Source organism: Myotis yumanensis, unplaced genomic scaffold, assembly GCF_028538775.1.
Source record: "Myotis yumanensis isolate MYYU_CA2020_CCGP unplaced genomic scaffold, mMyoYum1.0.hap1 SCAF_4, whole genome shotgun sequence".
Lineage (NCBI taxonomy): Eukaryota > Metazoa > Chordata > Mammalia > Chiroptera > Vespertilionidae > Myotis > Myotis yumanensis.
In genome coordinates this window covers 87142133-87156501 of record NW_027223755.1, presented here as the reverse complement: position 1 = coordinate 87156501, position 14369 = coordinate 87142133, and the positions used below count along the sequence as shown (strand labels likewise).

Below are 14369 nucleotides of genomic sequence, written 5' to 3'. Positions count from 1 at the left end.
ATAGAGGTGGAGATGAAACAAGAAGGGCATAGCTTTTAAGCTGAGTGATAGGTACATAAGATTATTAACACTGTTCAAAACAGTACCATACTGGGTTGTTGTTGTTTTTTTTTATTGATTTCAGAGATGGAGGGAGGGAGGGAGGGAGAGAGAGAGAGAGAAACATCAGTGATGAGAGAGAATCATGGATTGGCTGCTTCCTGCATGCCCCACACTGGGGATTGAGCCTTTAACCCAGGCATGTGCTCTGACTGGAATCGAACCGTGACCTCCTGATTTATAGATCAATGCTCAATCACTGAGCCACATCAGCTGGGCAGTATCACACTGGTTTGATTGTTACAGTTGTAGTATAGTTTGAAATCTGGGCATGTAATACCTCCAACTTCGTATACGTACATTTGAAGCCTTCCATAATAAAATGTGGTGGGTTTTCTTTTGTTTGTTTTTTAAGTGACATTCTGGTCTACCATATTAGAAAGACAAAATATGATATCTACACTAATAAAAGACAAACATGCCAAACCGGTTTGGCTCAGTGGATAGAGCATCGGCCTGCGGACTCAAGGGTCCCAGGTTCGATTCCGGTCAAGGGCATGTACCTTGGTTGCAGGCACATCCCCAGTAGGGGGTGTGCAGGAGGCAGCAGATAGATCTCTCTCATTGATGTTTCTAACTCTCTATCCCTCTCCCTTCTTCTCTGTAAAAAATCAATAAAATATTTTTAAAAAAAAAAAAGACAAACATGCAAATTGACCGTGCCTTCGCTATGCCTTAAGTCACATCCACCAGGCAATCAGAGTGACTATATGCAAATTAACCCAACCAAGATGGCGGCCAGCAGCCACGGAGCTGAAGCGAGCAGGAGGCTTGGTTGCCCTAGTGATGGAGGAAGCCAAGCTTCCCTCCTGCCACGGCCAGCTCTGAGCTCCACTCAAGGCAACAAAGTTTCAATTATAGAAGATAAATAAACCCCAGATACCTGTTTTCAGCCAGCCATGGCCACGGAGCTGGAGTGAGCAGGAGGCTTGGGTTGCCCCTGGTGATGGAGGAAGCCAAGCTTCCCACCCCGCCCTGGCTGGCTCTGAGCTCCACTCAAGGCCACAAAGTTTCCATTATAGAAGTAAATAAATCCCAGAATTAAAAAAAAAGAGAGGCTGGGAGTTTCCATCGCAGGGGGGCTTGGCCAGCCTGAAAATGGCCCTCAGCCCCTCACCCAGGCTGGCCAGGCACCCCAGTGGGGACCCCCACCCTGAAGGGAGTGGGACCAGCCTACAAATAGCCATCAGCCCCTCACCCAGGCTGGCCAGGCACCCCAGTGGGGACCCCCACCCTGAAGGGGGTGGGACCAGCCTACAAATAGCCATCAGCCCCTCACCCAGGCTGGCCAGGCACCCCAGCGGGACCCCCACCCTGATCCTGGACACCCTTCAGGGCAAACCAGCTGGCCCCCACCCATGCACCAGGCCTCTATCCTATATAGTAAAAGGGTAATATGCAAACTGACCCTAACAGCAGAAAGACTGGGAATGATTGGTCACTATGACACACACTGACCACCAGGGGGCAGATGCTCAATGCAGGAGCTGCCCTCTGGTGTTCAGTGCACTCCCACATGGGGGAGCTCTGCTCAGCCACAAGCCAGGCTGATGGCTGCCAGTACAGTGGTGGTGGTGGGAGCCTCTCCGGCCTCCTCAGCAGCGCTAAGGATGTCCAACTGCAGCTTAGGTCTGCTCCCCACTGGCAAGTGGACATCCCCCGACGGCTGCCGGGCTGCCAGAGGGATGTCTGATTGCCAGCTTAGGCCCAATCCCCCGGGGAGAAGGCCTAAGCCAGCAGGTGCTCATCCCCCAAGGGGTCCCAGACTATGAGAGGGCACAGGCTGGGCTGAGGGACTCCCCCCCACCCCCAAGTGCACAAATTTTTGTGTACCGGGTCTCTAGTATAGAAATAATAAATCAAGAACTAGCAATGCAAAGCATATTTAGAAATGAAGTAAATAGGAGGCAAATACAGTGTGCCTCTGGCGATTAGAGCTGAGTGTGGAGAGGGCTAGAGTAGGGAAAGTCTGTTTTGTTTTATAAGGCTTTCAGTGTTACTTGATTTTTAAACGTTATGCATGTATTACTTTGATAAATGATGTATTCATTCTGTGGATCACTGCATTGTTTTCGAGGAAAATATCCACATGATCCTATGTGAATAGTCATAGACCAGTGCTTGGAATATGTAAATATTCTGTTTATCCATGATAATTTTGGCAGTATGCCCAATTATATTTTCATTGTCACAGGTGGTGATTTACATTTGAATTCCTACTTCAGATGATTAAGGCTAAGCAGTTTGATTTCATAATTTCACTCTGTCTGTAACCTTGCCCTCCTGCAGTTTGTTCTTTACACAGTAGTCAAGAGTGATCATAGACTAGCTTATGTTACTCTCCTATTTAAAAGCCACTTAATCTCTTCCCATTACAATTAGAATAAATTTCAAACTCTTCATCATGGCCTACAAATAAGGCCATAGATAATGTAAATAATTGGGCTCCTGCCCAGTCTTTTGTCACTGTCTCCTCATCATTGTGGTAGCCTTAATGCCCTTCTTTTGCACACTCATAGTTCAATCCTGCCTCAACTTGCCATTCCTCCTGAGACTGGCTGCTTTTCATCATTCAGGACTTAATTCCTTTAAAAGTCCTTACCTGACCACCTAGCTAGAGTAGCCCCCTCCACTCCTCCATCCAGAGCAGTGGTGCTGCATGTGGTTCTCAGACCAGAAGCATGAGCATCACCTGAGAGCATTTTGCATATCTGCTAATAGGCTCCTCAGTTTCTGAAGGTAACTTAGTCATTTGTTTACCTGTTTATTCTCCCCAAATGAAACCAGCTTTGCAGGGGCACTACCTTGTCTGACTTGTACACTCCTAGACCCTAGCACCTGACTCTATCTGCACCTAGAACATTCTCAATAAGTATTCGATGTGCAAAAGAATACGTGAATATGGTGGAGATATTCTGTGTTACTTGAAATGTATATTTCTGTACAATAAAAATATTCATGGCTCTTGCTTGTAAAAGTGAGGTTATTCTGATCTCTCAATATCATTTATGAAGAGGTTTCACTCTATTTCTTGGACACTGAGTACTATTAAAATAGTGTGACTAATAATCATTTATCCTTGTTCTTGGAGGTAGTTTATCTTCAGAAGCAAATTTTGGGTTTTATTGGGTGCTTTGTAATGGACTTAAAACGATGACTGGTTTTCTTTTTGGTATTTTAAAAAACACACTCATTCAGCTGGCCAGTGTGGCTCAGTGGTTGAGCAACCTGGTGCAGCCACTATGGAACACAATATGGAGATTCCTCCAAAAATTAAAAATAGGTTCTATACATCACTAATTATCAGGGAAATGCAAATCACCCACACCAGTCAGAATGGCTATTATCAAAATGTCAACATATAACATGTTTAGTATCTTTTCATATGTTTGTTGGTCAACTGTATGTCTTCTGCCTATTTTTTATAGGATTGTTTATATATTTTTGGTTATTCTCTTAAATGAGTTCCTTATGTATTTTGGATATCAACTCCTCATTGGATGAATTTCAGGGTATGTTCTCTGTCTCCCTGTTTTGTTTTACTCTCTGGGTTTATTCCTATGAATTAGATAAAATAGCTTTCTCTCTCAGTCCTGAAAAGTAGCCTCAGTGTAGACTGCATACCAGTTGGTTTTGGCAGGCTGGTTGTAGTGGGGGGTGGGGGTGGTGCCTCATGTGTGGCCTGGCCAGGAGTGGGTTTAGGGGTGGGCTGTCTGGTATGGGCCTGAATTGTTTTGTCTGTAGTCCGATTGGGTCTGGGCAGGGCTACTCTGAGTGAGTGTATCAGATTGTCCTACTAGCTTCAAGCTTTCTCGGGATGGAGCAGTCCCATGTGTGCAGCAGTGCCCACTCGTACCATAAGTCTTTGCTACCTGCACACTTTCTCCCAGTGCGGCAACGACATATGCATGAGCAGCAGTGCCCCACTGTCTCTGCAGTTTCTTTGGACAGGCAGCAGGTACCACAGCATTTTGCTAGCTCTGCACTCTCTCTGCCATACCCGCTGGCTCAATCTGGGTAGTGGGGCTCCTTGTATGAATGCTCCATTGCCCTCTTGTGCTGGAGCTAGCTCTGGGAGAGCTTGCTGGGTACATGCCAAGACAGCCCTGCAGGTTGGCCAGAGAACCTGGATAGAGTTCCCACCTGCTGTCCACGTGCAAGGGAAAGTAAACAATGGCTCTGATGACTTCTCTGTTCCTGGAGGGTTCCTGCAACTTCTGAAGAGTTCTTGTGTTTCCCCAACCTTCTCCATGTGGTCTCTATTGTTTGTTGTGCCGAAGCTGTTCTGTTGTCTCTCAGGAGGAATTTCTCTAAATATAGGTGTACGTTGGATGTGTTCTTGGGAGGGGCAAGCTCAGCATCCTCCTATGCCACCATTTTGGATCTGCCTCTCTGTCTACATACTTTGAATGAACAAATAGGACAACTTACATTAATGGCTTTCAGTTGGGGGATATTTTGCTCCAGAGGACATTTGGCCATGGTTGCTAAGCACCCTGTGGTACACTGAACTGCCCCTACCACAAAGAATTAGTCCAAAATGTCAATGGTGCCACTGCTAAGAAACCCTAGCTGAAATTGAGAGAGCTGGGCCCTGGTTGAGTAGCTCAGTTGGTTAGAGTGTCATCCCAAAATGCCAAGGTTGCAGGGTTCCATCCTTGGTCATGACACATACAAGAATCAGCCAATGTGCATAAATAAGTGAACATCAAATCAATGTGTCACTGTCTCTCAAATCAATAAATAAAAACAATTTTTTGAGAGAGTACTTCTGTAAATACTAATGCCATCAGAAAAAGAATACTTTGTCCTACCTTTTAGAAAAGAGGCTATATAGAAACTGGCAATTTAGAGATTCGGATGGGTATATTGGCATAACATTCTCAAATAATTTCACACTTTTTAAAATAGGAAAATTCAAATACAGGGTTACTGGTTTTCCTTATTTTACAGATGGGGCCGAGGATTTGGTCTTTTGGGTTCCATTTTTGGAAAGGATGGTGCATTAAACCAGCCAAACAGTGTCTTTGGACTTATATTTTATATACTACAGTTATTACTTGGTAAGTATTATACAGCAATACAAAAATAAGTTTTTTATTTATATTCCTCTTAGTACTTTGTGTCTTTGCTCTGATGTGTGTGTCTTTATCTTAAATAAAAGCATACGTTAATGATAGAACCTATAGTTTCACAATTTTGTGTTGTGAGACTTGGTTCACTATGATTTTGATGAAGCTAATGCTGAACTTGGTATCTGTTGGTATTTAGTCAGGGATAGTGACATCCCATGTTGTCTGTAAAAACGAGTCCTATTTAGAGAAATTATTACTCCAGCCTTCCCTCTAAACCTTTCTCCTTACTATTTTATATACTTGTTAGCTATTTTTAAATCTATGCTTTGGGAAAACATTGATGGTTAATGATATTCATAATTATACCACCTTACCCACTATTTTCCATTGTCTTCTGATTTTTTCACTTATTTTTATACAGACTCTTATATTGTCTACCCTCTTAAATGTTGTTATTGTTGACATCAGGTTTCAAAGTTTTTTATGTCTAAATAACACAGATCAACTTTAAGTCCCATTCCCCTCCCCCCCCCCCCGCCTCCCCTCCCCACCCCACCCTACCCCCGCCACACACACACACACACACACACACACACTACCTTCCTTTTTTGAATTATTTCCATGGATAAATTTCCAAACGTGGGATGAATAAGTCAAAAACAAGATTTTTAAATGGAGTTTAATAGGTATTAACAAACTGCTTTTCCCTCAATTGTCAGGTTTCCCAGAAGCTCCATCACCTTCATTTTAAGAAACTGTTTTCTGTAAAATACCTAATATAAGTTACATATTAGTAGCTATTATTTTTATTTTAACTATATTTTAACTTTCTTTTATTTTCAATTTAGTTATTGGGATCCTGATTATAGCCCATTTTCATAGTTGTTACAAATATTTAACCTGTTCTTTATCCTTTTTTATCTTAGCTTTGTGAATTTTGATTGTATAAAAGTTTTCATACGTTTAAAGTTAAATTCCTTTATTTTTGCCTTTGCATTTCAATTGTTATTATTTCATCCTATTATCTGCCAGCTCTTCTGTGCTCTTCTAACTGAAGTTGATTTGTTATGAGGCAAATTGTGAATCTAAAGTTTTCTCAATGTCCTAGTAAGTTTTTCAATTCCATACTTATATATCCTGTAGAAATAGAAAAACATGCACAAGAATATTCATTGCTGCCCTAACCGGTTTGGCTCAGTGGATAGAGCGTCAGCCTGCGGACTCAGGGGTCCCAGGTTTGATTCCGGTCAGGGGCATGTACCTTGGTTGCGGGCATATCCCCAGTGGGGTGTGCAGGAGGCAGCCGATTGATGTTTCTCTCTCATCAACTCTCTATCTTTTCCCTCTCATCTAACTCTCTATCTTTTCCCTTCCTCTCTGTAAAAAATCAATCAAATATATTTTTAAAAAAAGAATATTCATTGCAGTATAGTTTAAAATAGCAAAGAATTGGAAGCAGCTAAGCAAAACATAATGGTTGAATAAATTAAGTTACATCCATACTAGAAAACAGTGTAACCATTAAAAGAGAAAGTAGAGAAAGTAGGTCTATATGAGAAAAGATAAAGGCATAGTTTAGTGAAAAAAGCAAACTGTGGTATAATGTTTATACACACACGCACACACACATATAAATGCATAAGGGTCAGGGTTGAGACTTTCACTTTTTATTCCATTTATTGGTTTTGTTTGGATTTCTAAGCCCAAATTAAAATAGCCTAAGAAATGTTTTTGGAGATAGAGGTGGAACATTTCTATTTATTATATTTAATATCATTATGTATAGATATTTCAAATCATGTATTATATGTATTTTTTTCTATTCACATTTTATGTTTGTTTGTTTGTTTAATCCTCACCCAAGGATATTTTTCCCATTGATTTTTAGTGAGAGTGGAAGGGGAGGAATGGAAGGGGAGGAGGGAAAGAGAGGGGGAGGGAGGGAGAGAGACATATCGATATAAAAGACACAATGAATTGTTGCCTCTCGCACACACCCCAACCAGGGCCTGGGAACGAACTTGTAACACAGGTAAATGTCCTTGACCAGGAATCAAACCTGCCACGTTTCGGTGCGGGACCGACACTCTAACCATTTAGCAACACCGGCCAGGACAACATTTTATGCATTTTAAATGTCAGGGTCTTTACCATTGGAGGCACATTTGAACTCATCTACAGTTTCCAGAGCACATCATTTTCACTTCTAAGTTGTTTGAGATACAACATTTTAAATGTAATGTATTCATAGGCAATCACATGGTTCAAAAGTTTTTTTTAAAAATGTATAAAATTCTACACAGTGAAAAGTCTGTCTCACCCTTTCCCCCTCTGCCCACTTCCCACTGCCTCTCATCCCTGACTGGTAGCTTCTTGTTGCAGTTGTTAGAAAATTTCTTTAGCCATATGGTACAAGAAAATACAGATATATAATCTTAATTTTCTTTTTAAAAGGCAAATACTATACACACTGTTTTACATACTTTTTGTTTTGCTTGACCGACATATCATGGTGATCTTTCCATAGCAGAATATTAAGTCTTCATTGTTTTTCACAGCTGCAGAATATTCCATTGCTTGATTGTACAATCCTCTATTTAGAGCTACAGCACATTTTAATTCCACTGGGAGTTTATCCCAAACCACCGATACATTACATTAGAACAAGTTTGGTACAATAGTATTTAACTAATAGCTAGTGTTTATAACGAATTCTAAGTATTTATACTTATTAGCTCTTTTAATCTGCACAATGATATTAGGATGTAGTCGTGATTATTATCCCAATTTTACAGGTAAGGAAACGATTGGCATGGAGAAAATAACTTGTCCATGTTATTTGAAACTAACTTCCTTAGGTTAAAATTAAGTGGCAGCATAATTTTTGAAGTTTTAGATGTTTAGTATAGATGAGATACCAAACTCTTTTAGCGTAGAGCTGGAAGAAAATAATTGAGGCGCCTGGCCCCATGTGGCTCAGTGGTTGAGCACTGACCCATGAACCAGGAGATCCTGATATGATTCTCAGGGCTATGGCTGGGTTGCGGGCTTGATCCCCAGTGGGGGTTGTGCAAGAGGCAGCCAATTGATGATTCTCTCTCATCACTGATGTTTTTCTCTCTCTCTCTCCTTCTCCCTTCTTCCCTCTGAAATAAATAAAAACATTAAAAAAGAAAATAATTGAGGCTTTGCTAACTGTCACAACTACTCAACTCAGCTACTATAGTGTGAAAACAGCACTAGGCATTACATCAATCAGTTAGTGTAGTAGGGTTCCAGTAAATCTTTATTTACAAAATCAAGTGGCCAGTCAGATTTGCTAGTCCCTGGCATAAATAATCCAACAGCATCTTGGTCCTGAAAGCTTCCCTTATTTTATTTTTTAAAAATATATTTCTATTGATTTCAGGGAGGAAAGTAGAGAGAGAGATCGAAACATCAATGATGAGAGAGAATCATTGATTGGCTGCCTCCTGAACACCCGAGCATGTGCCCTTGACTGGAATCAAACTGGGTCCCTTCAGTTTGCAGGCTGACACTCTATCCACTGAGCCAAACCAGCTAGGGCAAGCTTCCCCTTATAAAAAAAAAAAAAAAAAAAGCTTACCCAAGGATTGTTTATTGATTTTAGAGAGAAAGATTGAACTGTTGCCTCCCGTACATGCTCTGACCAGGGATTGAACTCACAACCTTTTTGGTATATGTGACAATGCTCCAAATAAATAAATAGATAGATAGATAGATAGATAGATAGATAGATAGATAGATAAATATTATTGATTTTAGAGAAACACTGATTGGCTGCTTCTCGTGCACCCACCCCTACTGGGGATTGAGCCTGCAACCTGGGCATGTACCCTGACCAGGAATCTACCCGGCGACCTTTCAGTGCACAGGGCAATGCTCAACCAACTGAACCACCCCGGCCAGGGCTTGAAGAGCCTTCTTCAAGTGTCATATTTTAGTACTAACTGGTGGCATGGGCAAGTCAGGCCCCTGTGGCTAGGCTGCGTTCCACAGGCCACTTCTCTTTAACAGGCAGCATGGATTTTAGCTCCTTAACTAACTTCTTCAAACCTACCACCACTTTTTTTGTTTTTTCTGTTTCTGTTATTCTGACTCATTAGTTGTTGGGTAAGAGGGTAGTTTAATATTCTGTGCTATTTCTTTAAAAATAAATGCACATGTTTTCAGTACTGTTGGATATAGGAAATTACAAAATAGTACATGTAAAGATGTCTGATGGCATCAAGAATTCAGGCAAGGTTTTGTCAGGAGGGCCCCAGCCTAGCACACGTAACTGCCTTTTTTCTTGATCTGGTTTGACCCACATGTGGTCAACTGGCCAAATGTGGTTTCCTTATCCTCCAGGTTGAGCCCTTTCTGCATGTTTTTTTTTCCTTCTTCAGCATGCTGGTGTAATTATCTCCCATTATGGATTTTTTATAAATTTGGTCTAAACATGGGAAAGCAAATTTTATTTCCCACATATGAGGAGTGTAGTGAGAAGGCCAGGGAAAATGTGTCCTGCTAGGAAGAAAGGTTGTGGTCCTAAGGTTACTTTATTCATTAAGAAAGGTGACACTGTGGTTTCACAGGTCAGCTTCATTGCATGTGATTGCAAGATTACATATTTTCTTTGTGTGCCATAACTAAGGCTTATTTGTGAAATAGTAACATGTCATCTAGAACAGTGGTCGCCAACCAGCGGTCCGCTGGTGGTCTGTGAGGTCTGAAAGGTTGGCAACCGCTGATCTAGAATATTGACAAGTCAAAAACATTGCAGCTATAAAACTGCTACCATGTTATGCAAAGTCAGCCTGCATGATCTTCACAAAATAGGCTGGTAGTGTTCTCAAATTTCATAGTGTTTTCTGTAAGATCAATATTTTCAACAGTAGCAAATCACAAAAGGTTACCTTTTAACTCAGAACCTTTCTCTCCATTGTCAAGGTCTGATTGAGCCAAGGGTCTCTCTCTCTCTTGCAGGCATGACAGCAAGTGCAGTTGCAGCTTTAATCCTCATGACATCCTCCATCGTGTCTGTAGTAGGGTCTTTGTACCTGGCCTACATTCTGTACTTTGTGCTGAAGGAGTTTTGCATCATCTGCGTCATCACATATGTGCTGAACTTCATTCTTCTTATCATCAACTATAAACGACTAGTTTACTTGAACGAGGCCTGGAAACGGCAACTGCAGCCCAAGCAGGACTGACAGCCTGATGAACTCTTACCTGACAGTCCCAAGTCCCTTTTTCCATTAAGTTAATTTCGCAGCATTTTTTTTATTCTTCACAACAGACACTTTCCCTAAGAATCTTAAACTGATTTTTTAAAATCTTGTAAATTAGAAGGGTATTTTCTGTGTCAATCTTCATTTTAAATATGGATACAAAAAAAAGCATACGCCGAGCCAATCAAAGACAAGCTTTAACTTTACTTTGAAGATGTTTCTGAAATAATTAAATGTAGCCCTCCGTTGTAAAGTGAGCAACCATTGCTAATAACTCTACAATGTGTATAAATTCAATTTCAGGTATAACAAATGTGATCATGACATGAAAATATTTTAGAATAGATACTGTATTAAGTATTGCCATGTTTACAATATGTAATATGTTTTTAGTCAATGGATTTAAACATGTAGATTCAACTAGAATTCATTTCTGTGATATTTGTAAATAAAGGTAGAAATATTGGATCCATCCCTGCAGAACTTGCTGTACAGTTGAGTTGAAGTGTAACCACGAAGAGTTGTCAGCTCAACACTGACTGAAGAAAAAGTGAAAATAGTTAAGTGCATACAGAGTCTTGTGAAAAGTACTGAGAGCTGTGGGTCCAGGATTGACAGCAAAAATAATAGGGTAGTTGGTTCCCTTTTATCTCCTTCCTCTTCAAGGAAGAAACTCCTTGGACATTCAAGTCAAACTTGTGTCTAGTCATAAAACTGGATCAGTTCTACCTTACAGAGTGAGTCATGTGACCAAACCATCAAGTCCAAGGCCTTCAGGACACTAAAGATGGGGAAATGGGTACATTTCTTTGGAGAAAAGCTGGAAATATATGGAATTTTAAGGTAAAGTCTCTTACAACAGTTGAATTTTATTTAGATCTTTTTCCTTAACATTGGTGCCAACCAAACAGTATTATGGCTTTGAAATAATCAGTATAAGCCCAGTCGCTCCAGAGTAGGATTGCTCTTGGGTAGCTCTGTGTGTTTCCTGTTTCTTTCTGCACTAACTAATCGGATTTCTAACTTAATTGTTTTTGAGTAAAATATTGGATATGTAAACTTTAGGGCTGATATGCTGCTCAGTTTGCTTAATCGGGAGTACTTCAGGTAGAAATACCTGAAGGTGAAATACTAATGTTGTCACTACTCTTTCTAATAACTATACAAGGGCAGAATTTTTTAAAGTGATTTGAATAAACCCAAATAAAATTGTGACAGTATGCTTCTAAGGTTAACATATCGAAACGTTAAAAGTGCCTTCTGTCTTAAATCGCAAACCAAATATTTTCTGTTGAACTTGGGCAGAAGTGTCCTTCCTTCCTTTCTTAGCATGAAGTAGATAACTTGCATTCAATATACAGGTTCTGTATGATCATTTTAGTCCTTAGATTGAGAATTAGTAGCAATAATTTTGCTTTCAATTTGATTAATCATTATATTAAAAATAGACCAGTAATTTAAGTGCTGTATTTGCCTTTTTGAAGGAGGGGACAGGCTCTGCTCTGTAAACGTATGTGTAGAGTCAGCAACTGTTTCCAACTAACTGTCATAATTGATGCAATGTATTCTGGTCCAAGGCAGGTATAAAATCTGAATTGTAATGAACTATTGAATTTAAACCAGTTTTGTAAAAAGAGAGCTTAATTCAGATTTCATCCAGGCTGATGTTTTCCCATGAATGTGAATATTTCAATGCCTGTTTTATTATGTATGTATTGTTCTTATTTCTGTAGTTAAAGCATTGCCTCGTGTGGATGGAGAAACAAGTCCTGACATTGAAATGAACTGTACAATGAGGTCACGTCACAGTGCTTCCAGTTCTACGAGCCGTTTACTGCTTCTCTTTTCCCAGCTACAGTAGCAATGGCTCAACGGTTAAGACTTCTGTGGTATATACAACACTGGTCGTGCTAAAGTTCCTCGTGTCCCAATTTAAAATGTGGTGGGTTTTTTTACCGTCATATTTTGTATCAATCAGCAGAGTATAGTTAAAGCTTGTCTTGATATTGCCCTCTTGAAAATATTTGTCTTCAACTCAAAGAGAAAATGTAAAAATGTTCAGCCAGACCCTTCAAGTTTTTCCTTTGTTGCCCTACGCCTGGGGGGAAACACCACTGGTTCAGTTGTATTAAAAAATGGCCACATTCCTATGACCCAGAACTAATCACCTTTTTCTCACTGAGAGATAAACACGTGCTGCCTGCACTACAGCTCATAATGCCTGCCGACGTCTCAGTAAGCAACAGGGCCCTGCTGGGTGCTATTGGGTACTTGTGCCCTGGAAGAGTGTGGGCTCCCTCTACATCCTCTATGTCACCCCGGAAGAGGGGGAAGAAAGATACCACGTTTTAAAATTCCAGTATTGTTATGACTATTTTAAAAGTACTAGCCACCGACATTGAAGAACAGAGTAGGGGAAAAAACTGAATTCCTGTTTTTGGCTTCTTGGTTTTTTAAATGACTTGTAAATGCAGCCTCTTATTAACTTGACAGTCACATCATTTGAAGAAATAAGAGAAGTTGTGGTTAGATGATACATTAGGGAAGCTAGGTGGTTTGGAGAACCTCATTTGGTGTTTCATTACAGCTAGGTGCTGTCACTAAGGGTAAACTTTTGGTGAAATGACTCAGGTTTAACTAGCTGTGTGCCGGGGATTACTTTTACTTGATGTATGTAGCCTCTCCTGAAATCCGTTACTTTTAAAGAGGTGAAAGCAGTGACTATTTGCATTCTAAGCAACAAAGATCTTTTGGCACAAAGTTCTTTGGACCAACGAGGTAGGTTAGAGGACCAAGACTATAGTGAAATGAAAATGATTTGTTGCCTTTAGTTTGCTTATATTTCCTTTTAAGACTATCAGCAAAAGTGCAAGGTTACCTTCAGCACTTACTTCATGACTTAGATTGGTATCTCTACCTGACACCAGGGAATGCTGACAGATCTTGAAAATCAGTATTAAACAGATGCCAACAAGAAACCCACTACCTTTTTTGGTAACCTATTTGGGAAGGAGCACCTAATATGTAAACACTGGAAAAATCTCTTGCTACTCAGACATGTTAGGCAGCACTGTGACGCCTCATTTGTGAGAACTACCCTTCAATAAAACAAAAGGGGTGTGGTGTGGTGGGAGCCCAGGCCATGTGGGTAAACATGTTTTTGACAAATTAGCCCAGAAAAGATGAAATGTTTTCTTATAAAACTATTAAGCATGGCCGAAGTATGAGGTATATGATCTGTATAGTATGTCCCATCAAAAATATTCATTACTAGTGCTTTAAACTCCAGAGTAAACATTCATTTAAAATGGAGTTCACTGCGCAGATACCCCTTTAATATTAGATAGGAATATTCTTTATCAGAGATTTAGGACAGTTTTGTTAACTGGTAAAAAAACAAATGTAAATATGTAAGAATGTTTATTTGTTGCACATAACTCTTTTGGTATAAAATAAATGTAGAAGTTACCTGTGGAAGTTGTGCTGCCATCATTCTTATGCTGCAGTATTACAGGTCAAAAAAGAAGCAGAAACGAATCCACTCATAAACTCTTAAGGTAACCTCATACTGGAACCTCACATGTACAGGTGTACTGAGTTGATTTTTTCTCTCGTAAATGATATGTAACTTACAGAATACACAAGCAGAATTCTTAGAGATTCTAGTTCCTAGAATTTCTGTAGGTTTATAATTTATGTGGTTAAGAATGAAAAAGGTGTTACAGCCAAGTGGTAGTTCTTGCTTTACCAGGTAAACAGGCTCTTTACCAGATACTATGGCTTCTCAGCTGGTGGGTGGTACCCTGTCTCATTAGCAAGTTCCAGAAGCACAAAGAATGTATGAGCCAACTGTTTTCCCACTGCTCTACTTTAGTTCACCTTGAATACTCCATTTTTACAATTATCTAAAAGTCACATCTGCAAGAAGGATGAATCAATTTGAAATACAGTTTAGCCATAT

At 40.1% G+C, this 14369-nt stretch overlaps 1 protein-coding gene across 2 annotated transcripts in view; it reads left to right on the top strand.

Annotated features, from left to right (window-relative positions):
• The window catches only part of VKORC1L1 (vitamin K epoxide reductase complex subunit 1 like 1), a 75343-nt gene extending 61462 nt beyond the window's left edge, over nucleotides 1–13881 (top strand). The window contains exons 2-4 of one of the 2 annotated variants that reach the window (XR_011471237.1): nucleotides 5053–5162; nucleotides 10164–11251; nucleotides 12142–12561. Coding sequence is in view for 1 of the 2 variants with exons in the window: in XM_070412868.1 (XP_070268969.1) it covers nucleotides 5053–5162; nucleotides 10164–10390 (337 nt within the window). In the remaining variant the exon portion in view is untranslated. Of the gene's footprint in view, nucleotides 1–5052; nucleotides 5163–10163 lie in introns of both variants that reach the window. The other variant, XM_070412868.1, reaches the window with a different exon arrangement.
• Nucleotides 13882–14369: the final 488 nt, after the last annotated feature.